Source organism: Episyrphus balteatus, chromosome 2 (assembly GCF_945859705.1).
Source record: "Episyrphus balteatus chromosome 2, idEpiBalt1.1, whole genome shotgun sequence".
In the NCBI taxonomy this organism is placed as follows: Eukaryota; Metazoa; Arthropoda; class Insecta; order Diptera; family Syrphidae; genus Episyrphus; species Episyrphus balteatus.
The window spans coordinates 34,073,264-34,098,417 of NC_079135.1; the positions used below are offsets into that span (position 1 = coordinate 34,073,264).

The window sequence follows — 25,154 nt, forward strand, 5'->3', positions numbered from 1 at the left end:
ATGTTTCGGTATTGAACCAAAAAAACGCATTGGACCTAAAAAAAAGCTAAATACAGGTAGTACCAGTTTACATTTTTTGCGATATAACATTACTTTTGCACCACCTATACAAAACGATTACTTTTCGCGATCATGAACTTTTTATTCCGAACCCCACTAACAGACGAATAGAAAAACACATTTTTTTTATTTCTCCACCATCATAAGGTTGGTTTTGATTAAAGCCTAGTTTTCCTTTTCTTTCACGAAATCAATAGGTACATTTGAGGCGATGAGAAACAAAACTCGCTATATCCATTTTTTTCAAAAATGAGATTTTGATGCACATTCATAGAGTATGTATCATTTAAAAGTTTTGCAAACTAGTTTTGTAGAAAAATTATTCAAATCCCTTTCAAAATTCAAGATAAATATCGGGCTTTACTACTAGCCCCATATAAAACTAGAAATGTTTTTTCCGCTTTTCTCAAAATTAATGATTATGGATATAGCGAGTTTTGTTTCACATCGCCTCATAATATACTTGAAAAATTAAAAAAAAGCAATTGTGAAAAGTTTCGCATTTTAACCGAAAAAAGACCTAAAATAGAACGTTTTTGAAACATTAAAATCGTTAATATTGAGTTCACAATACACTTAAATACCGAGCTTAGTTTCTAAACCATATAGACAAAATAGTAAGCTCTTGGCTAAGTCCAAATAATACTCCAACCCCTATTAGGCATGATCGAACTACATAACCTACTACATTCTTAAAAATTTTTTAATTGAGCTTATAACAGAACCAGAATAGCCCCCAGTACTTTACAGCAGATAAGAAATACGGTGAACGATACAAAAATGTATAGTAACACCGCTTGCAGTGTACTGACCACAGTGTGTCCATGTCCACCTACAGGGTGTCGCAAAAGTAATGGATCAAACGAAGTATGCTGATAGGCCAAATTTAGGACTCTCAGAATTGGGTATCTTATTCATCCCAAATCTTTACGGTTTTCGATTTAATGCAGTTTTTGTGAAATTTCGATAAATTCCGACTTTGCAATAGTATTTTGCTTTCTCCGCTCATAATTGATTTTTGTTTTTTACATTTCTTTCACAAAAACATTGCCTAATAATAAGGAATAAATAATTAATCAAAATATTTTTTATTTCATTCGCCATTTTGCTGCAAATAAATTAACAGTTCCATGTTGTATGAAAACTCAATTTCTCACTTTTATTTCAGAGCAACACCCTGAACAAAAGTTTTATGGTGTGACCCTGGTTTATTATTTTGAAAACTTGCCGTGTTATTGCAGATTTCAAAAATGTATAAAAGTTTTCAAAGATGAAATTAGAACGAAAGATATTACATTTGAATGCAAATAAACAGAGGTTTTCAGAGCAAAATAACAAACAAAAATCGAGGCTTTTATTTAAAAAGAAATAAACAAACAACAGTCGAGAAAATTTGTTTATTTTCCTTTGTTATTTTTCTTTGAAAGACCCTGTTTTGTTGCTTTTAAATTGTAATATCTTTAGTTCTAACTTCAACTTTGGAATCTTTTATACATTTTTGAAAACTGCAATAACACGGCAAGTTTTCAAAAAAATAAACCAGAGTCACACCATACAATTTTTTTTTCAGAGTGTTGCTCTGAAATAAAAGTATGAAATTTAGTTTTTATAAATCATGGAACTGTTAATTAATTTGCAGCAAAATGGCGAATGAAATAAAAAATATTTTGATTAATTATTTATTCCTTATTATTAGGCAATGTTTTTGTGAAAGAAATGTAAAAAACAAAAATCAATTATGAGCGGAGAAAGCAAAATACTGTTGCAAAGTCGGAATTTATCGAAATTTCACAAAAACTGCATTAAATCGAAAACCGTAAAGATTTGGGATGAATAAGTTACCCAATTCTGAGAGCCCTAAAGTTGGCCTATCAGCATACTTCGTTTGATCCATTACTTTTGGGACACCCTGTATATTAACCACAGGATTACGAAACACGATACCTGTACCGCTTTCATAAACCTTTTTGTTGTACCAGCAAAGGAAGCAGAATTAAGAAATAAAAACAACATAATTTGTTTGTTATTCAAACTTAACACAAAACAATTTATTTACAAATTCAATCAAAAAAAACTTAACTACATTATAAAAAAAACGTAAATAAATATAAAAAAAAAATAATTTCTAACGTAAATTTAATACTTAATCTATTTTAATAATACCTGTATAAAAAACAAATTCATTTTAATTATATCGTCCATATAAATAAAAAATAAGTTCTCACTAGATTTTTCCAATATTTTCTAGCCACAAGATAATAATAATTGTTTATCACTTTAATTTTGTAAGGTTGTTTCATTTTTCCAGTAAAATTATGAGGATGTTTAACAAACTTGTATTTTGCATGTATACGGATTATTTTTATGAACTAGGACTTCAATTTTATTTTTATGATTCACACTTTTTATTTTTCTACCGTCTCCTAACCCAGCCGGCATTTTTGAAAATTTTATAAATCATATCTCGTGGAATTTTCTCGGCTTCCCTATCGAATACTGGCATTTCCTTATCTGTTAGCCATGATTCTTTGGCCAATGCAGCTGCAACACGGGGGTTCTTATAAAAATTATTCGTCAGTTCTGGTGGAAGTTGAGCTTCTCTAATGGCATTCTCAACGACAGATTTGTGTGCCAAATCTGGTTGAATGTTAATATGGCGTTGTGAAGGTTGATATTGAAGTGGTTGAAATTGGTGGAAGTACAATTGAGCACTAGATAGTCCTATTGCAAAGGTTAGGAATATAATTGTTGACTTCATTTTTTAATTTGTCTGAAAGTAAAAAGAAAATGATACAAAAACCAATATTAGTTTAGTTTGGTACAAACACATTTATGCTGTAAAAGAATTAAAATAATTTCAATGTAATCTAGGTTTTCTTGTTTTTTAGTTTCATAATTTGTTAAATTATGTTTTTACTGTTATTATGCAAATTATTGGTTAAAGCTTATAAACAAACTTTTAGGTCAATGTCAACTTAACCATACTCTAACGATCTTGAACCAAAGATCTTTTTCTATCTAAAAGTACCCAAGTATCTATAAACTAAACCGGATCGTAACAAACAATACTACTTTAACTGCAATTTCAGTTCTCTTCCCAAAAGGCTCATCAACTCTTACAACATTGACTGGGGTTTTATGGTTTACCACAAAACTGATGCAAGCGCAAGTGCAACCGAATAAAAAGTACGAAAAAAAAACATTTGTTTTGTTCCAAATGTATGGCGTATACGTAACATTTTTTTAATTTGCAATAATAAAATTCGCATAGTAATAAATTTTATTATTCAAACAAAAGCCTTTTGGCGCCATATCAACACGCGTTCATCTTCCATCAAAATACATGTCAGTAGGTAAGATATGATTTTGCGATACGATACGAGTAGGTGTAGTTAACCTAACACCATGTTGCATGTATTACAAGAGTTTTTATCAAAAAATGTATGCTTTGTTTAGACTATAACATATATCACCATAACTCGTGGTCGGAATGCGTAAACAAAATGAATCGTTATGGGCGATCAAAAGTGACAGTTTAATGAATGTAAAATCACTTTCGGGTAAAGGTGTTGCCGTCTTATTTTTTGGTGCAGACGTGCAGAGTCAAATCAAATTAAATTCTGAAAATTGAAAGATGTTTTCTATGGATAATTTGAAAAGTTAATTGATAGTTGACTATATTTACGTATATTTTAAACTAAATACATTTTGGAAGAAACCCAATTTTATATGCCTAGTATCAAATCTCTACAATAAACTGATCAAATTCTGATTTTCCTACATTATGTTAAAAAAAAGACACATTTTTAGAAGTTTTTCTGGTTGAAATTTAGTAATCAACACCACAATAACTCGTAATCGTAATTATGAAAAAATAATAGCTATGAAAGCAAAACAAAAAATTAAGCGGCAACACTTGACTGTTCGAATTTTTATTGTTAAGTAATTTTTATAGTCAGTGGTTGCCAGAAGCAAGTCAATGAAAGTACAAGTAGGTAGTAACATTGAACATTTTATTTCGACATGAGTATCCACTTGTTTTTTTCGAACAAGAAAAGAAATACAACTACATAGGTATACATGTACATAAATATAAAACGCCATCGGCAGCGTGATGATATTTTTGGTATTAAAATTGTTGTCATAATTTTTAAAAAGTAATTTATTAACCCCCAGTTCGGAACTCAGGTGCAATGTTTATGTATTATTGTTTTGATTTTGTTTTATATCTTTCTGACTCAAATAAATATAGACATTTAATAGAAAATATATAATTGAAAACAGTGAAGTGAGGAAAATATAAATGAACAAATTACAGTTAAAGTTAATGGATTTAAGGTGCTTAATTTAATGAGATTTAAATTAATAGATTGAACTTGAAATGGATGAAAGGAAAAGCATAACATTAAAAAAAATCATAAAATATACATACATATACATATATGTATGGAGTATTATTTTATTTTTTAGTTGCTGGAATTCAGAAAAAAACACATATCACATTTTTTGTTAAAAAAAAACTCAGCCACAAGTTCGTTGAACAAAATTTTTATCTAAACTCTACCATTTTTAAAATAAAAAATGTTGTGACCCTTAAAACTTACAAATTTAATATTGCACGTCCATGCAACGTGAGTTAAAAAAGGTGAATTTTCAAATCTTTAAAGTTATCAATCGACACTTAAACCTGAAATTTCATAAAAAATTCTTCAACAAAAGAGATTTTTTTCAGCCAAAAAACGTGCTAACAAAAACATTTGACAAGCTGGTTTTAATTGTAAAGACCATATTCTTCCATGTTTAAAGTTGCAAGCTTTTTCTTAAAAAAATTTGTTTAAAAGTTCAAAATTGTTTTTTTTTTTAAAGGAGGGTCAGAAAAATGTTTTCATGAATCTTTATAATTGGTATCGTTGATCGAGCTGGAAAATGTATGTTAATGCAATCAGAAATATTATTTCAAGTTCAAGTTTTTTTTATGTTGAATCGAATACAATACCATAAAATAAATAAAGAAAATCCATTTTAATTTTTCACGCTAGAAGGTGTTTTTTGAGAATAAAATTCAAATATTATATACCAGCACTTTCGTAAAATTTTCAATGTATTAGATTTTATTCACAGGGTGTATTTTGTTACTAATTTCAATTTTTCCAAATCCTCCCATTACCCAATTCAAATAGTTTTTGTATCACCCACCACCTCTATCACTAATTTTACGCATCTCAAAGTAAAAAAATATAAAATTAAGGGCACCGGAACCGGGAACTTGCATCGTTCAAATTCAAGATGATCTCAAAAATTAATAAATACATAATTGATTAAAGATATTAGCTTAGGAACTGTTTAATTCCTGCCAAATTACAGAATACTTTTATTATGATAAGCATTATACTTATCAATAAAAACAATCATTTTTATCAACAAAAAAAACCGAAAAACAAAACTTCCATGATTCAAAACGGGGTTTTATGGTTTTTTTAATAGTTCCTATGGCTTTAACTGAATGACCACACTGCAGCCACTAGCTTTCCAATACAAAAAGAATTATCAAAATTGATTGACTCTGTCCAAAGTTATGCGGTAACAAACATAAAAAAAAAAAAAATACAGACGAATTGAATACCTCCTCCTTTTTGGAAGTCGGAAAAAACACACAAAACTGGGCAATTAGTTAGTTTTATATCCCATAAGTTATGGTCCAACCAGAATTAGACCATAGTATGAGCAGTCAGAAATCGGTTACTTTTGTTCATCTCAAATCCTTACGGTTTTCAAACAAAGATTTAATTTTTGTTCGTAGAGTTCATCTTTGAATAAGAATAAAATGTCGTTCTTTTCAAATATTGAATTATAAAAGCAAACGCTTTTTTTTACAATTCAGCTTTTTTTATTCTTCAGCTGTTAATTTCGTAGCTCATATATACAGATAGACACAATTACGAGACCTATTCTATTCAATGCTAGCTTAATAGTTCAGATCATGTGAAGGAAATTAAAACAAAAAAACTTTACAATCAAAATATTTGGGGAAATTTAAAAATCATAAAATGAACACGTAGGACTCAAAATTGGTGAGAGTTTTAATTTGTAATAAGCAGAAATCACACGTTTGGAAAAAACATCACTTTAAGAAAAGTTGAACTATGATCCATTTAACATGCATAAGAACAAGTTCTGAAAAGTTAACTGAACTGATTTGAATACAGACTTTTCGTTTAAAATTTGTCTCGTTATTTTCTTTGGATTGTGTTAAACACAAAAAATGTCTGGTTATGTATAAACACAAATTCTTTAAAAACTATATACGTCACATGTTTGAATAGTTGTTAATAGATAGTTAGTTCTAATGTAATGAGGTCCTTAATGGTTTAAGTTTTTTTTTTTTTTTTTTAATTTTTACAAGAGTCACGAGACTTGTTTTCATTGTTTGTTTTTATTATGTTAAAAACCCCGATTTATTAAATCAATTTTAAAACAAACAAAATCAATCATTCTGTCACTGAATACTTTAACATTAATTATTCGAACCGCAACCACTCATTCATTTGCATTCGACTTTGATCTATTTCTTTTTTTTATCTTTTTCAAAAAAAAAATTGAGTCTACCACCATTCCGCAAAAAAACTCACAATACCTATATCATTATAGGTAGGCAATTTTGCCAGCAACATTGAAGGTCACCCACATTATGCAAATAAACTTTGGAATTCACTTCCACTTAAAGTCACACTCTCAACTCTCATAGCATTCAACTCTCATAGCATTCAAAACACAAAGACTCATTCACAATAATTGCAAGAGATGTTTTAAATATTACACAATCCGATAACGTGTTTTTTGTTGTTTGTTTGTTTAAGGTAAATTTGTCTTTTAACATATATTAAACTGTTTAAAAATTTTCAAAGCAACATAAGTGGAAATCGCAACAAAATCGTGATATTAATTTTTAATCTAGCCCGCCTTTCAATTCATCAACAAATTTCAGTAAAGTCACTATAAGTGGGATTTTTTTTTTTTGGTTCGCATCTTCACTAAATAAAAGATTCACTTACACTAGCTAATCACTGGTTTATGGTTTAAGATCCGCAGAACATATAATTAAATATTAACCACGATTCTCTTCGGTAGCAAGAAAATGAAAAATTACTCTTATTAAAAACCAAAATAAAAATATATATAATCGACTAACTCCTTGGACACGATCGCGTTTATTAAGCAACTGGCATTCTGAACGATAGACGACGATCTTTTATGGTGAATTGGTATAGTGATTGGTTACAAATATTTGAAACTTTTCAACCGTAGTTGAGTTTCTGTGCTGTGGTGCAAGTGGTCTGTAGTCACTCTGTAGACTGGCAACAGTCTCAAGTCTCAACAACTGTAATGTTAAAGCCATAGGCAAACTCTCTGAAATCGAAGTAAAACAATAAACAACAAAAACAATGCTGAGAAGCATGGTAGATGCAATTAACTTCTTTGTAGTTGCAGAAAGGTGGATTTTACCAGAACAATATAAATTAGTGAATTTTTCTTGTTCACTATTCTTGAATATTGAAACCTCAGCGCCGATAATATTGAAAAAATAGCTATAGCTATAGTAAATTCGAACAGTGTGACAATCGGAGTTTAGAAGCCGTCGGCGTCGTACAGATAGATTGATAGTACAAATTCGTAACACGAATCTGCGTCCCATCTTTAACATTTCGCGGGTTGGGGTCAAAATTCTGCCGGGGTCAAAATTCTTTTGTCAAAATTCTGCTTTCAAAATTCTGCTTAACAAAATTCTGCTTTCAAAATTCTGCTTTTCAAAATTCTGTTTTTCAAAATTCTGTTTTTCAAAATTCTGCTTTTCATAATTCTGCTTTTCAAAATTCTGCAAAAAATTAAAAAAGGGTTTGGAAAATGTTAAAAAGCGCGCGCTTTTAAACATTTTCCAAACCCTTTTTTAATTTTTTGCAGAATTCTGTAAAATCATCTTTTTGAAAAATTATCTGCTTATTTGATTACTTACACACATTTTTTAAATGCGAATTAATTTTTGTTTTATAAATGAATAAATTTGAAAATATTAAGAAAAGGTTTTTAATATTAAACATTTCCAAAAATAACTAAAAATTTATTAATTTATCAAATAAAGATGAATATTCAAAAATTTGAATAAGAAAAGGAATATACAACATCGGTTCCAATTAGTATACATATTTTATTTGAAAGAAAGTCAGTATATGCATTTCAAAAAATATTTGCGACACTTAAATAAATAAAATGCACGACTGGGGCCGCACGTACTTGCTCTTATGATAAAAGTAGCTTTTATGTCAAAGATTAAAAAAAAAAATATTTTGAATTAGTTAAAATTTGATTTTTTTAAGGAATTTCATAAGAAATGCAAAAATACGAAATTATTTTTTTTTAGTTTTTGTTACGCCATATTTTTGTTACTCGTGTTTTTTTGACAAAAACAAAAAACGCAATTAGCTACATATATTAAAATCACTTAAAGCATTATGTATGTCAAATTTAGTCTAGAAAATTGTAATAACTCATTAACGGTGTACGGGAAGAGCCGACATCAAAGATAAAAAAAATGTAAAGTCATATTTCCATTATCCGTATTTTTTGAGAAAAACTAAAAATGCAGTTACGTTAGATTTACGTACAACATTACTTGTGTAAAATTTAATCGAAATCGTTAGAGTCATTTACGAGAAAATTGCAATAACTTTATTGAGATGTACGGGAAGAGCCGACATTCGCGATTTAAAAAAGAGTTAATGTCATATTTTCACTATCCGCATTTTTTGAGAAAAACTAAAAACGCAGTTATGTTAGAACTGCAAACAGCATTACGTATGTTAAATTTAATCAAAATCGTTAGAGCCGTTTTCGAGAAAGTTGCAATAACTCCAAAACTTTGTATGGGAGGTATACGTTTAAAGCGAGATATTAAAAAACAAAAAAAAACCAACCTTGGAAATTACAAAAAAATCATCTGTACCAAATTTCAAGAAAATCCCTCAACCCGTTTAGGCTGCAGCTTCATGTACAGCTTTTTGTGACGACGCACCGACGCACCGACGCACCGACGCACAGACCGACGGACGTCATGACGAAAACCACTTTTTCGGACTTCTCCATCATCGTAATGTTAGTTTTGATTAAAACCTCGAATTTTTTTTTTTACACGAAACCAATACTTGCCCTATTGAGCAAGTAAAAAATTTAGGAAAGTACCAATGTTGAATTACATTGATGAGGTGTATTTTTCTTTAGCCAGCGCATATTCAATAAAAAAAAAACAGAATTAGAAGAATTTTTTTTGTTCAAATATAATGCTGGCAGAATTTTGAAAAGCAGAATTTTAAAAAGCAGAATTTTGAAAAACAGAATAGAAAAAAAGCAGAATTTTGAAAAACAGAATTTTCGCTGAAAAAGCAGAATTTTGAAAAGCAGAATTTTGAAGCCAGAATTTTGACCCGATCCCACATTTCGCACTTTTACGCGATAACACAATTGACGTTTTTTGAACGAATATTTGCTTAAAATGCATACCTGTTGCAGGTTAAGTTAACAAAGCCTTACTTATCAATTTTTTGCATCTTATTCATACATGTCATATTCTAAAAAAAAAAATTCTTAAAATTCGAGTGAAAAGTTCATTTTTTTTTTGTCAACTTGGCACTAGAACAAAAATCGCGATCAATATTTGTATACCAGGTTGGTTCAGGTAGTATGCGACTAATGATTTAATTCCCGGAGTGGTCGTCGTTTTTTTTTTGCTTGACAAAACCCTTAAAGTGCAGATTTTAAAACAATAAAGAAAACCCAATTGTTTAAAGTTCAGTTCGATTCCCGGCCTATTCATCGTTTTTTTTTTTTTTCTTGGAAAAACCCTTCAAGTGCAGATTTTAAAACAGTAAGAAAAACCTAATAGTTTTAATAAGGTTTCCTTCTTGGATGAAAACCATAGAGAAATGTTATTGTTTTTGTTCTATTTTATGTGGTCTATTTTTTTCTGTGTGTGATACAGATTAATTAATAAACAAATGTTAAGCAGTTGAAACTCTCATCTTTGATACTTTGAACTCGTTTTCTCAAAATGCAGCATAACGCAAACAGATTTGAATACTTTGTCTATATCTTTAACAAATTATTCCACATGTAACGGAACTTTTAACTGGACTAGGTATTGTAAAAGTTACGACGTTAGACATCAATCCTAAATCAAGTAATCTATTTTCCCAAAACTCTTCCATAAGATAGAATTTTGTATTAAAAATATTGTTGCTTTCAACAAACCTCACTGCAGAAATTCCCCTTAATTGTTTTGAGTTTTTCTGTCAGTAGGTACTTCAATAGTTCATAAATAGACAATTACTAAACTAAAAAAGACAGACTTAACCAAGCAAGTGCACCGAGCTTGGACATGAACAAGTCAGTCATATGATATCAGATTAAATAGCTCCATTACTTGAACGTGTGGAAGAGAATTGAATTGAAAAAATATGGTTAGAAGGAGGCAGTGCATGCATTTTTTCAAGATCATAAGTTTCAATTAGACGTCACAACGATTAAATCTTACGCACATATAAATACGTTCAAAAATACATATATACGTATGTATATATAGTTGTGGTAGCTTATCCATTATCCAATTAGCCTTTGGCCCGCTTTTATCATTTATATTCATGGATCAGTTCTGTGAACCAAAGAATGAGAATGTATACTCGTATGTAGGAGTGCCTCAAGGTTAATGTTTCGTACCGTCTTGTGATCTAGTAAAAGAGTGTATCGCCAACTGTCATCTTAATGACATATTATGAGGTCTTGAAAGTAGATACTTAATTAAATTTTATTTGGGTATAAATGTATTACAATGCTGACAGCTTATGCGTGCCAAATTGAACGTACTACATTCTAACATTTTGTACCTCTTATATTAAAATACTCGACTAGATGAAAAAACCATAAAATGTATTTCGTATGAATTTGACCACCATGACGCACATGTTGCACATGACTTACTCAAATATTTTGTCTACCAAAAATGTCATGATTTACTTGGCCTTAAAACAAAAAAATCATAGAAAAAAAAAACAAAAAGCAAACAAAGTGGTGTCAATGGCAGTGTCGAGGAAAATGTCTTAAGAGCATTTTGAAAAAAAAAAAAAACCAAGACCAACCCATAAAGGAATCGTACTATGAGCTTAACACGGTTATTTACCAATAAGCTATAAGAGTTGCTGGAATTTGTTTTCTATACCGGACGTGCAACCAATGATTGAATGTAATCGATACAAATGTGGCGCTAAGAAAAGATACAAAAAAACTTGATTTAGTATTTGGTCTGCAAAGTTTTATTATTCAAGTTGTAAATAGTTTGAAAATATTTCTGAATTTCTGACTCATTCAAATAAACTTTTGTACACAACTTGAATGGAATTTAATGTGACCTTCTGTTTCAGATAAAAAAAAAAAAACACACCTTTAATATTAATAAAATATTTATCTTCGGTGGCTTATGATAAATGGTATACAAAGTTTCCTAGAAGGGGCGAATAAGTCAATTAGATTAAGGTAATTAATAGTTTTGGCAGCTCGAAACAGAGAAAATCAAAGTATTACATTTGTTTAATATTTTATTTCAATTTAGTTGTGAATTGTTGTATTAAAGTTTAGTGGTCGTAAAATATGCATCCAACTACAACCACAAGTCTGAGTTCAATGAATTCAATTAGATTGAAGATGACACAAAATCAGACTGAGAAGACTTCTTTGTGGTACATCAAGATCAGTTTCCTGATCGGAGCTGTTTCTGAGGACTTCCAAGTAAAAGTCTTCATTGACTTGAGGTACCGATTCTTTAAGATTCAAGAAAAATTTCCAACTACAATTTTTTTTAATCAATTTAATTTTATAAGTATGGGTAACTGCGACGTATACGTTACTTTTTTTCCATAGAAAATCTTAATCTGGGATTGAAATGCAAAATTGATTGTAGAACCAACAGAAATAAAATGTAAATCAAATGTAAGGTTAGATATAACAAGGACACATATAAAACTTGATAAGAACCTATATAAAGTGTAAAAGAGCAAATTGAAAAAAAAAAAAAAATAAACCTATTGAAAGGTAAATTCACAAATTCATGAATCGAAAATTAGTTTTAAAGTATAGCTATCTTTTTATTAATTTTTTTTATTTGAACAATTGTTGCATGCATTATTTTTTGTTTTTGAATATTTCATACTTTTTGTTAAACTTTAATTTGTTACAAGCAGTCTATTGCTTTAGAGCACTAAAAATGAAGTAGTTCAAGTTTAATTTAATGAATTCACGAAATAACTAATGTTAGCCACCCATATTACAACATTTTTTTCCTCCCCAACAAAATCATCAGACCATCCTTACATAATACCTGTTAGAAAGATATTTTATCCAAAGTGAATGCGTAAAATATAAAATAATTTCAAAAGACCAAAATGTAATGCAAAAATAAAAATAATAATAAAAATTAAAAAAAAAAATTCAAAAAATATACCTAACGTTTTACTCTGGAAAGGTGTCAGAGAGCTCTAGTTACCGGTTTCGCTTGACCACTCTACATCGATCGGTTGCCATGGATGCTGCAAAACAATCCGGAAGCCCGATCGCTACACGCACTACAGCCGGTATTCTGGTTATTTCTTCTTTCGGCCGCGACTCGGAAACCCAATGAAAGTGAAAATGATCCCATTGCAGTAATGCGATGCAATGGCACTTCACCAGAGATATTTCCCTTTTCTTATAGCTGCATCAGAGGCGCTGGCTGGCTGGCTGTTGTAGCTGTATACTTTCCAGTTTGGTGATTTTTTCCCTGCAGCTAGACAACTTTAGGCTCTTATAGGCTTTGCAAACAAGGGAAGCAGATGATGGTGACAAGATAAATTTAATTATTTCTTTTTTATTTTCTTCAATCAATAAAAAGAGAAAATAAAAAGTTGAAAAATGAATTCAAATTATGTACATACACATGCATTCATTGGAAGGATTCTGTTAAATGTAGTGGTGTTATTACATTCAAATTATATCACGAGGTGATCTACATCAATAAATGAAGTCTGAAAAACATGAGTATTATCAGTGTTTCTTTTGCTGCTGGTTAAGATTATTTATGGTATTTATTGAGTTCAGTAGGTAAACGATAAATCTATTTTTTATATTCAAAAGGACATGAACTGGGTTAAAAGACAAAAAGCAGATGAAAAGTCAGAGTACAAATAACGGGATTAGGGTGCAAAGCTATGAATAACCCCAAAGAGTTATTAATTGATTTATAGAACAGAGCCCTTTTGAGATTCGGAAGTGATTTAAAAATCTCAAGAACTTATAATCTTTCGAACAATGTCAAATTGCCAACTTTTCAATATTTCATACCTATATTATTAATACGATCGTTAATTAATATTGTCCTTCCATACTATAATCATCGTTTTCATATTCCGGTGCTATTTGTTTGGTTAAATTTTTTTTTTTCATTCAATGCGTAAGTTAGTGTTTAAACTTTGAAAATTTATTTTAATTATTACATAAAAATGTAAGGTGAAGGTTTGAAAGGGGATTTTTTTTTATTATATTCATTGATTTACTTGGATTTTATTTATGAACTCAAAGTAATGAAACTCCCAGAGGCCAAAGCAAAGCCAAGTAAGCTTTGATCATAATTAATGTAGAGAATGTTTAACTCTTTTGAATGCGTTAGAACAATTTATTCACCTTGGTATTGTAAATCGACCAGGAAGAAAGAGAATAAACTAGAATTATGATTACTATCGAGTTGTCTGGGTTACCTACTGTTTACTTTTTTCTTCGAATGACTGTTTATAAGATAAGATAAGTTTAGAATTAACTCCACTTTTTTTCGAAAATTACTTTTGAATGCCAGCCGAGCAACCCAGAAAATTTGAAGTCATTCCGAAAACTCTAAATACACTTAAATTCAAATTTCGCACAGCCCGTTTCTCCCCAACTACTCTGAAATCTCTTTACTCTTTCGTCTCCCCTGTAAAATTTTGATTTTGGGAGTTACAAGGTTTCCTTATGAGGCCGACGATTTGTGTTATTTTGTATTTAGGCCCAATTTATTGACTCTCCATTAAACTTAAATCGCCATTAAAAAATGGAATTTAAAAATTAAAAACCAAATACGTTTAATTCAGTCTCTTTTAAGGATTTTTTTGAAGTTTGGCATCATTAACTAATTGAGCATTAAATTTAAAAGTCGTTTTAGTTAAAACACCAAATTCGACCTTTTAAGAGGAATTTTTTAGAGCAAATTGAGGTTTTAAACAGGATTTCTATTTATTCAATCTTCATTAGCGTCAAATGTCATTTCATTTATTATTTTATTAAACAAAGTTTCAGTGTCAGTTAACAATTAAAATTGAATAAAACATGCATGAATATGGAAAAATTGGATGGTGAAAATGTGTTCAATCAATTCCATAATACCAACGTTTGGTAATTGGTAATTTTGGCTTACAGAACAAGTCGTTTTTGTGTTGTTTTAGTTCAAACGACATGTACGTTATAGGGATGAATTGCTTCAGGTTCACTTCTGGCATATCTCTCTCGCCAGACAAGAATATATTTATAGGCTTGCCAGACATTTTTGAATCTATGGGTATGAGGGTTAAATGGACAACACTTTATTTGAGATTTTTAATAGACACAAAATTCAAAGAAATTAATGCATTTCTTATCCACTTCGCAGAGCGCAGAAGAGCACAGAGAATATCTACACGACTGGTGAAACTAATCAGGGTTGAGATGCTGCGTTACAGTACACATAAGCTGCGTTCCTTTGGAAATATTTATCTACTTTTTAAGTACTTAAAGCTGCTTTGAACTACTTTTTCAGTATAGCAAAGTAGATCAAAGTAGTTTTAAGTACTAAAAAGTAGATAAATATTTCCAAAGGAACGCAGCTATAATAAGGTAATATCTTCCGAACGTTGTCAAAAATGGGCACGAATCTGTCAGGTCGCTCTTTAATTTTTATATTTCAATCGCAGTAAACAGGAAGTTTGTTTTTGTTTTTATTTATAAAATGTCATTTGAAAAAATTATATATTGAAAAATAACAAAATTTCTTCATGTTTCTTCGCGGAAATTGTTAAAAAATTGGTGGTGTGCGTGGTTTTTCGGTTTTTGTGAGTATTTCGTCGGTAATTTAAATTAATTAAGAACTCGGTAGCTGACATTGGTCGCCAAATTGTCATGTTTTGACAATTTGGCGACCAATATCAGTTTGGAAGATACTACCTTTTTATGTGTACTGTGTGCTGCGTAATCCTAATCTTTTCAGCCTTTGGTTTGCACTGGTATATCGTAACACCGTTTGTGGGTTTTTGCCTGGCGTTTTAGCTGCAAAATACTTACGGGCCATCATTTTTGTGTTTTTATATTTATCCTTCAAATCTTCAAATTTAAATATATTTTATTTGACAAATCGTAGCTAATAAAAAATCTCTGGGATATTTTTAATGGAGTTTTAAATTTAAAGTTTCCATTAAAAGTAAAGACTTTAACTAAAGCAGAGTGAATAAAATGATTTTTTAATGATGGAAACTTAAAGACGTGAATAGATTAACAAAAACGACAACTTTCAAAATTTAATGGAGGCTCAATAGATTGGCCCTTAGAGTTTTTTATTTAATATTTTTCAATAACTTGGAATGAGAAATTGATATGAAAAATTGATAGTAAAATATCAAAAAAAAATTTCAAAAATGTGATATTTAAATATCATCCTGATAATAAAAATATTATTTTAATATTTTAATTATCATAAATCACATTTTATAGAGCATTTTTTGCTGATATTTTTAAAAAATGTTAATTTGATATTTAAAAAATGTTAAATTGATATTGGTTTATTTTTCGGTGTATGCATTCACGTAAAAAAATTACAATTTTTTTTTTCGAAAATATATCCTAAGGGTAGGTACCCCTTGCCAAAAAAAAAATTAAAAATTTGTACTTGAAATTAGGACTTTCCAAAAAACATTTTAGTCCGCATGATTGTTATAGCCAGTATTCGATGAGGTTTGCAAGTTCAAGAGGAGAAGGTCTCTCACCCCTGTTCTCAGAATATAAGGCTTAGTCATTGTTTTCAGTATACCTACTTCGCTTTTCTGAAACTCTAAATAAGTGTTGAATACAAGTTGTATAAAATTTAATTTTAACCAATTTCTTTGTATTTTTTTTTAATTTAGCTTATGTAGGTACATACATGTACATGGCCTTAAGTGTCAAACTTAAAGTTTGATTTAAATAACCATAAAAAGCCAAAATTTCACAGCAATAATAGTTTTTTTTAATGAGGCTATGATATAACCAACCAAATTCAGTAATACACGTGTTATTTAAAAAAAAGGTGTGAAAATAATTAATTTGACTTACATTATTTATAATCACATTTACTCAATTTATTGATCTGATATTTCTTTAAGATACCGCGACCATTGAACTTCCTGAAGAAAACCGATGTTTTAAAGGTTAAACGTCAAAAGTTCATAAATATTGTTTGGTAATTGCATTTCACACTCAACAACGAATGTAAGTTTAAATATATAGGTAACAATAATTGCCAAGGTAAATGACAAAACAATTTTTCATAAATTTTATGTCCGCCCTAATCAACTGTGCAATTATTATTTTTCGAGCAAGTATTAATTTAAGTAAGCTTCAGTTCAGTGTTCAAGTTCATGACAATAATAGTAAATGTTAATAATATTTTCGCTGATAAATCTGTTAGCTGTGAGGCATTATGGAGTGTTCAGTTATTCACACATTTACGAATCAAGTGTTTAATTCATACAGATTTGAATAATTCAGTGAGCAATGAATTATGGAAGATTGATTTGGTATAATCTGTTATAAGCTTGAGCTAAGATACAAACGGAAATATTCTGTAGTATTAATTAGAGACTATTGTCAACAAAATACTTCCCGACTCGGGAGCTATTAAATTTTATTTTAGAAAAATTAATAATTCAAGTTTAAGCTTGGTTCCCATTACAATTGAGTGTATTTATATCTTTTTATGAACATTGGTATGCCTAGTTAATTTATTGGCGTACGACATTATGTATTAATTCTATTAATTCTTTCAGTTTTTCAGACAATATTACTTGTTTATTCAAATTGATCATTCAACATATAAAATAAATACTTTTCTTCGCTTTTCCATAAATTTTGTTTTCAAAATTAGATCAATTGAAAAGTGGTGCAATTAACTACACAAACTTGCGTCATTGTTTTACAGGCATAACCCACAAGCTGTACGCTAGCCGTGACAACATTTTCTTAAAGCCTAGATTTATCACACTTTACACTACTTACATTGAAGGTGGCCAATTGTTACTGTGCTGTTTGTGAGCGAATTGTTATTCTACGCACTTCGCCGAAGGTGGCGCAGTTTATGACATAGATTTACAAACACACAATAATTTGATGCGGCCTAGGTATACGTTAAAATTGCAAGGCCAGACGCCATTGAAACCAATTAGGTCTTAAAATATATATCAGATCAATCTTGACTTTTATTTTCTATTTAATCACTTGTATATACAATTCCATTTTTGTGTCTTATTTTTTTTTGCAATGGAATCGTTGTTAATATAACCAGGGAGCTTAGAAGGTTAGATCTGAAAATTATAGACATGATTTTCAGTAATGCTTTAGACAGTTAATTATATAAATATTAGATTGCGTTGATAAAAAAAAAGGCTTGAATAGAACCGATGCCCAAATGAAAAAATATACACTAATATGAATTCGGTACCGGGATTTCATTTGAAACAGGAACAAATAATGGGAATAGTTAAAAAAAAAATTACCAACAGGTGTTTTCTTATGAAACAGAGAAAACCTGTCAAGTTTTTTTTTGTTAACCTTCACCTCGCCTTTCTCTCCCCCTGAAAAATCATTCACGAGGGCAAACATGGTAAAATGATAAAATTTACCACGACACTTTATTGGTAACAAGAAACAAAGATTGAAGAGCCCAGCAGAATAATATAACACTAACATTTTTTTTTAAATTAAATTAAAATGTACGACTGTGTCGCACATATTTGTTCTTATGATAAAAATTATTAAGAATGAAACATTTTTTGCATAATCCTCAAAATTAATGCTAATAGGCTAAAAGCTTTTTTGAATATCTTCATTTGGATATTCTATAAAATTCTAAGAAAATCTATCGTCGGCAAGTCTCGATACGTATTTTTAACATGCGACACATGAATTTAAGTTACTTTTTAATGACTTACAAAGACGGGCAACCATAGCGAAATTTATGGTCCTTTTAAATAGATATATTGCCGAATATTATTATTAGGATAGCAGTAAAATTCTAAGATTTTTTTAAGCAGTATGTTTAAATAACTATTGGTTCCACTCTGTTTAATTCGTTAACTTCTAAGCTTTTTAGTTACTGATATTTAACATAAGAAGTCGCTCAAAAACGATCGACATGGCAGCCAAAGTCTTAACGAAGAAATAGGACAGGACAGAAAAGTTTCGTGAGAAACGTCAAAACAGAAAGTAACTGTAAACTCACTTGAAATTCTCACGAAGCTGTTCTAATTTTTTTCTGACTCAAAAACAAGAAGAGAGTAAACCTGTTTTCATCTTGTTCCAGACAGCGTCAATTAATATCAATCTTAAAAAGTTAAGAAAAGAAAACCCTCACTGAACACCAACAAGCTGTACTCTACTGTTCAGAACATATTAGAACAACGTCGTTGTACACATATGTACATTAGGGTGTCCGTTATTTCCTAAAGTGATGTTTTCGGCGGTGACACCCCCCAGATCGAAAGTTTAGTGCCTAAAACGGGGAATTTAGCAAAAACTAATTTTTTGGAGGTCATTAACCCGTGCCTCTAAGGTCATACTTTTTGTATGGGAAATTTTTAACTCATACATACAATTTTTTTTCTCTCGAGTTAAATCATCTATTTTTAAAATGTTTGTTGATTCTGGTTGGAAAATAGTTCCTTTAAAAGATTACATTCAAAATTTCCCGTTAAAAATTTTTTTAATATTTTATTTCGGTTTTTGAAATTATTAGCTGTTTTCGTAGTTTTTGCTTTCACCTATCACATAATTTTAAATGCAGTTTTATTGGTTTTTAATTCTTTTCAAATATTGCATTCAAAAATTTGTGTATAAATCAAAAATTTTAATTTTTTTTAAATTTTTTTGAAATTTTTGCCGTTTTTATACGTTTAAATTTATTTTTCTCGAACTACAAAAGATATGTTTACAATATTTTTATTGAATTTTGTTAAAAATTATTCACCTAAAAAATGACATCAAAAAAGTTGCAAACAAGAAAGGGTAAAGTATTTAATAATATTTATTTACTATAAAAACGGCAAAAATTTCAAAAAAATTTTTTTTTGCTAATTTCCCCTTATTTAGGCCCTAAACTTTCGATCTGGGGGGTGTCTCCCCTGAAAACATCACTTTGGGAAATAACAGACACCCTAATGTACATACATACCTTCTGTCATTTTTTAGCAGAAAATGTTCATTGCCGACTTATATGGCTCATTTCAGCAGTGAATTTTTAGCCACATATCATTTATTATATGACTGTTGTTTCAGGTTCACTTCAGGTTCACTGTGGCGTATACGTAACAAAAAAATATTTTTTTTTCATCGTGTTATTTTTTAGTCCGTGCTTGATGTGTTAGGAAACAAACACTTTTTCAATGATATTTAGCAATTAATGATCTTAAATGTTTAAGTTATTATAAAATCAGAAAATTAGCTCATCTTATTTAATATGTCATAATCGGGCTAAAGTTAAAAGAAATCGTTTACGTACAAACAGCAGGAACAATTTTATTAAACGTTTCAATCTATTGCCTTCAGTTCCCATAAATCTTTACAATGTATTGCCATCTTCTATAAATGAGCTTAATTATGTCAACAGCATTTTACAAGATTACAAGTCGTGCTATGCTTATATGTATACCTATTCAAATGTATCACACCCCTTTTAGAACTTTTTTTTTATCAAAGCTTAGAGCTTTTTAAAAGCAACTCTATCAATTGAATAGAAATTGAACGCATTGTGCAAGGCCGAATATTTGTTTACGTTCTGTTAATGTATTTGTCAATCAATATACGGTAAACATGCATGATCGACCTTGACACACATTGAATGATGTTAGTGCATCAATGTTTTGCTTGAGTATAAGACCGTTATAGCCATACATATCAGCTTTGTGAGGGTAGTATTAGAATACGTTTGTATATGTTTTCGAAATAGTTGAACTTGACTGTGAAGCTTGAAAGTAATGAAGTGTTTAAAGGACAAAGGCATAGTTCTAACTTTATAATGACTTTGAAAATGTTAAAGTATATTTGAAATGATTTTAAGTGCAAACTTGAACTCAAAGCTTATAAAAGTGTCAACTCATCACCACAGTCAATTTATGTTAATCACGTGCTAACGATTCTTAAATGCACACCCCCATCTTCACTTTTGTTTTCATTTACAATTCAATGCAGGCAATAAAACATGTAACTGCTTCACTTACACTATATTTAAATGCTTGTCAACGTCATGCTTGCGCCTTCGCCAAAGTTCTCGTAGACAAAATCTAATTATTTTACGAACGTACAACAACATGACCAAGTGACCCACTAGAGTGCTCGCGACTATGCAACGAGCATTTATGATGCACCATTTAGTCGGTGACCAAGCTTTGGTGTCTATCGTCGCGTAGTCGGTGTTAGATTTGCTTACACCAAATAAAAACTACCTCCGGAAACAAAAAAGTGCAGCGCAACTGCAATCGATGTAAACAACAATTGACATTTCGTAATCGCATTTTTGTTTTGATTTATTGAGTCAAGTGCTGCAAAATTGTGCGAATACTTTTTTTTGTTTTTGTTTTCCTTTTTTTTTCTGTAATTTTTTGGCGGTGAACATGATTTGGGTTTTGGTAGAAAAGAACGCTTTTTTGCTGCACTATTGTTTTAAGCAATCATGATAGTTTAGTTATTGGGAAGACCAAAGCAAGTGCGGCGCGTTGCAGAAACAGCTAGTGAATATCCGATTTTATCGAGAGGTAATGGCCTATGAAAGTGTGTTTGACGAAGATGTCGAGAAATTAAGTAAACTAATCGAAACTGGCACTTTTCGGTTTAAAATTGTATCGGCTAGATGCTCTCCGGGTAGTAGTTCTGGTGACAACTATATGTCAGTAGTTAAACGGATCGTACTCATTGGCCGAGATTCTGACGAGAACGGTAGGTTTGCTGTTGGTGTAGTGCTTTTAAATCAAATGCAAGGTCGTCAATTAATTTATTTTTAATTGAAAAGCTTTGCACGTGACCTTGTTGTAACAATTTAGATTATTATCAAGGTTGTCAGGCTTGGCAACTGCCTTTAAGACGTCACTTTCGGATTTGTCATCGGAACGAGTTATTTAAAAAATGCATTTTGCATCTATAGTGTATGAATGTTCTGTACACATATGTACATACGTCTATTTCAATGCTATAATGGTTTAGAACTCAAGATGTTTGTAAACAGAAAACAGCTGAAATAGAAAAAGCTCTTTGAAATGTGTGATGCGAAATTTTAACTACAACATGACAAGAGGATCAAAGTTGAGGCGCCAGTGTTTGTATCTGTTTGTTTATTTTATGGCAGGAAATTGAGATTTGAATTATTTCAAAAGTTGAAAAATTTATATTTTTGCCAAGATAGTAAAACCAATTACAAATCGCATTAAGAAAGAAGAATTCGTCTGTATCAAAAAAAAAAAAAAAAAATATGGAATTAGTTTAACTTCACGTGATTGGATATTTATTAATTTAATTTTTAATTATGCTCATTGTGAAACCCAGGGCTTTATGCTACATTTATGATTTTTGGTAAAAGGTCTTTATTTAGAAGTATACTGTCTAAAATAACTTAGAATAAAAAGCGTCCAGTCAATATATTGCTCCAAGAAAATTTTGTATAGTTGCGAAATAAAATGCACTTTGTCAGGTACAAACCACAAAATGAAAAAAAAACAAACACATAAGTATCATATGCGATGGCGGGCGGTAGCCTCAGGAGGCTAAAATAATATAAAGTACGTATACGCCACAGTGAACATTTTTGTACGTGTAATTTTTTCAATGCTTCTTTATGATCGTTAAATTCTTTGGATTTTGATTGAACCTCGAAAGAAATTTTGACACGAAATTTTGTATCTATTTAAAAGAACGTCACTGTAACAGAAAAAACCATGGTATTCTCGAGTTAAAACACTTTGTATTTTTGGGTGTCGGTTTCGTTAAATATCACTATCTTTGTAAAACAACAACTTTTCCTTTTTGCCTTGCTGGTTTTCCGAAATTTGAAATCATTTTTAAGTGAGGGTTGACTTTTCAAAATGTGATACAATTACCTTGCAAACTATGTATGTACATATGTATAGTTCTGTTCTCTACATTCCAATACTAAATTTAACCAGCCCAAGTTAATTAAAAACAGAAATTGATCCTGCAAATCAGATTTGTAAAACCATGTAAAATAACAATTGCTTTTAGTTTTTTTTTTTTTTTGTGATATCCTTTTTGAAAATTTGCGCAAGTGTTTTTTTCGGACTCCTTTTTTCTTTGATATCACTTTACAAGGATAAATGCGTTATAAAAGCAGTATTTTTTCTACTGCTTATGAAACACCAATTTAATATCTTAAAATTATGAATTTACCTAATTTATTTCACAAAATTGGAATATTTATTTATAAATTTTAATAAATTGGGAATTTTAAATAGTGGTTAAGTTATTCATCTTCATTCAAAAATCTAATTTTTATTGAATTTTACTTCGTTTTTTTTTAAGTTGTAGGTATATTTCTAAGTGAAGAGTACAACTGTTGTGTCTGAGCGAAAATCTTGTTCCTTCAGAAAAAAAAAACTTCTTCATGTGTGTCTCCAATTTATTTTTGTTTGTTTTTGTTTTAATTATTTTCATTTTAAATTATTCAATTCAGCACCCAAAAGTGAAGATTTACTGAAAATAAAAAAAAAAAAACAAAAAAAAAACAAAGCATTCCAAATAATTATGTAACACTTTGTTTATTAACTCGGTTATGGGCCTACCTCAATATTAAACATTTTAGCTAGGTTACGAAAATAATAACAAAATGAAATTTGATGACGATGAAAAGCATACAAAATACGAGCACAAAGTGCATTTACCTGATATTTAAAGCGCTTACATAATTCGTTGTTGACAATGTTTTTTTTGTCAATTTAAACCGGATAGGTATAAGTATTATGCAATTAATGTACGAAAAACAATAAGAAATGAGCATATTTTATACTATGGGCATGTTCGGGTATCATTTAACTGTTAAGTTAAAGAAATAGAACCTTTTGTGTACGAAACCTCTGATCTCACAATTTTTTTTTTAAGCATATACAAATACAAATACATACATACACACATAAACTCTTCAGCTTCTTGTGTTTCTTCTCTTTCCTAGAAAAAAATACATCATTGATTGTAAAGAGACAAATAGCAAGCCTTTCACGTCGTGAACTTTACCGTTGCGATGAGGCTTTTGGCAATGAAATTTCAGCATTTAACGAAGTTGTTCCGTTATTAGAGAGGCAAACCACCTCAGGACTGATCTTTCCCAGATGTTACTTTGCTGGTAGCGATGAAGCAGGTGATATCATAGTTTTAGAAGATTTAAAGGAACAAAACTTTTCCATGCGAAATCGTCTTCATGGACTCGACTTTGAACATTGTAAACTTGTTATGGAAGTAAGTATGTTTTAATTTTGTACATTGAACTGTTCTTAACTAAAACAATTTATGTAGAGATTTTTTCGTTTGATTACAGGAGTTGGCTAGATTGCATGCCGCCTCAATTGGAGCTAAACGTGCTGATTTCTACGAATTTCGATCAAAGATGGAATGCCTTCGTGATATAGTGTATTGTGAAGAAGCTCGAGAATTTTATAAAAATGTTCTCGACTCTGCTATAGATGAAGCTGTTAACAGCTTAAGAACTTCAAATACTGATGGTTGTCTTACTGAAGCCATTCGCCTTATAGAAATATTACGACCGACACTTTTTGAAAAATTAAAAGCCAATATTTCCTCGCAAATGGCGCCCAACACAGTGATATGTCATGGTGATCTTTGGATAAATAACATGATGTTCAAAGATGAGAATGCAACTGGAAAGCCAATTGCAGTTAGGTTCTTTGACTTGCAAGCAATGCGCTACACGTCTCCGGTTTTCGACATACTTCACTTTCTCTACACTAGTACAAAGCGAGATATGCGCGATGTGTACCTGGCAAAAATTCTAGAAACTTATTGCAATCGTGTTAACATGCTTATTGATCAACAAAACTATCAAGACATTGGGATAGATCTTGATGCTATTAAGAAATCCTTTTCTTTACAAAGTATTATAGAAGAGTTTAAGGAAAAAGTCCTCTATGGACTAGCTATATGTATGTGGATTCTGCCTGCTGTGACATTCGATGTAAATAATCTACCTAACTTGGATTTGTTAAGCGAGACAAATCAGGATGGAAAAGAGCTTAAATGTACGCAGAAACTTACCCCGGAATATCATTCCCGAATAAGGGATCTGGCTTTGGAGTTCTATGAAAATGGTTTCCTAAATTGTTCTGAATGAGTCATTTTTTATTTGATTGTTTTGTGACTGACTTGTTAAAAATATCGTTAAATGTTCAATTTGTATTTATTTTAAATTGTTTTTTTGTAAATAAATTTTTATTTACATATTAATATATAACATATTAATAATCAAAAATTAAAATCAGATTACAATGGTCTAGAGTTGCCCCGTGTGTTCATAAAAATAGAATCCAGTTAAAAAATACCGATCTTATAGGGTTTAAATCAATAATATTCTTTGTTTTCTGATATTAACATCGGCACAGCACAGTGATCCTGAACAAGTTTAAGGTTGACCTAAAATGACGACAAAAATTAAAATGAGGCTTTGTTCCTGAAGGCCTCAGCAATAATAATCCGTTATT

At 30.2% G+C, this 25,154-nt stretch overlaps 2 protein-coding genes and 1 long non-coding RNA gene across 4 annotated transcripts; 2 read left to right on the forward strand and 1 right to left on the reverse strand.

Annotated features, from left to right (window-relative positions):
- Positions 1 to 2,170: 2,170 nt before the first annotated feature.
- On the reverse strand, positions 2,171 to 20,766 carry LOC129911165 (uncharacterized). 2 transcript variants are annotated; one of them, XM_055988874.1, is made up of 2 exons: positions 20,661 to 20,766; positions 2,171 to 2,830 (listed from the first exon to the last, which is right to left on the reverse strand). In XM_055988874.1, exon 2 carries the CDS (start codon positions 2,816 to 2,818, stop codon positions 2,474 to 2,476), a length of 345 nt encoding a protein of 114 aa, XP_055844849.1. In that variant the 5' UTR covers positions 2,819 to 2,830; positions 20,661 to 20,766; the 3' UTR covers positions 2,171 to 2,473. The 2 variants fall into 2 exon arrangements, with proteins under 2 accessions (XP_055844849.1, XP_055844848.1); XM_055988873.1 differs by lacking the exon at positions 20,661 to 20,766 and adding an exon at positions 7,113 to 7,390.
- LOC129911166 (uncharacterized) lies at positions 15,151 to 16,659 on the forward strand. The gene is made up of 2 exons (XR_008771604.1): positions 15,151 to 15,251; positions 16,554 to 16,659. It is a non-coding gene; the product is annotated as an uncharacterized LOC129911166 (long non-coding RNA).
- Positions 20,767 to 20,804: 38 nt separating the features above from the next.
- Positions 20,805 to 24,847, forward strand: LOC129911164 (uncharacterized). Its single transcript, XM_055988872.1, has 3 exons — positions 20,805 to 21,375; positions 23,615 to 23,898; positions 23,978 to 24,847. The coding sequence occupies exons 1-3, from the start codon at positions 21,198 to 21,200 to the stop codon at positions 24,785 to 24,787; spliced, it is 1,272 nt and encodes a 423-aa protein (XP_055844847.1). The 5' UTR covers positions 20,805 to 21,197; the 3' UTR covers positions 24,788 to 24,847.
- Positions 24,848 to 25,154: the final 307 nt, after the last annotated feature.

Coding starts and splice junctions, on each gene's coding strand:
- LOC129911165 (XM_055988874.1), bottom strand. CDS start 2,818: ATGAAGTCAACAATTATATTCCTAACCTTTGCAATAGGACTATCTAGT.
- LOC129911164 (XM_055988872.1), top strand. CDS start 21,198: ATGGCCTATGAAAGTGTGTTTGACGAAGATGTCGAGAAATTAAGTAAA. Junction 21,376..23,614: donor CCGAGATTCTGACGAGAACG/GTAGGTTTGCTG, acceptor TCTCTTTCCTAG/AAAAAAATACATCATTGATT. Junction 23,899..23,977: donor ATTGTAAACTTGTTATGGAA/GTAAGTATGTTT, acceptor GTTTGATTACAG/GAGTTGGCTAGATTGCATGC.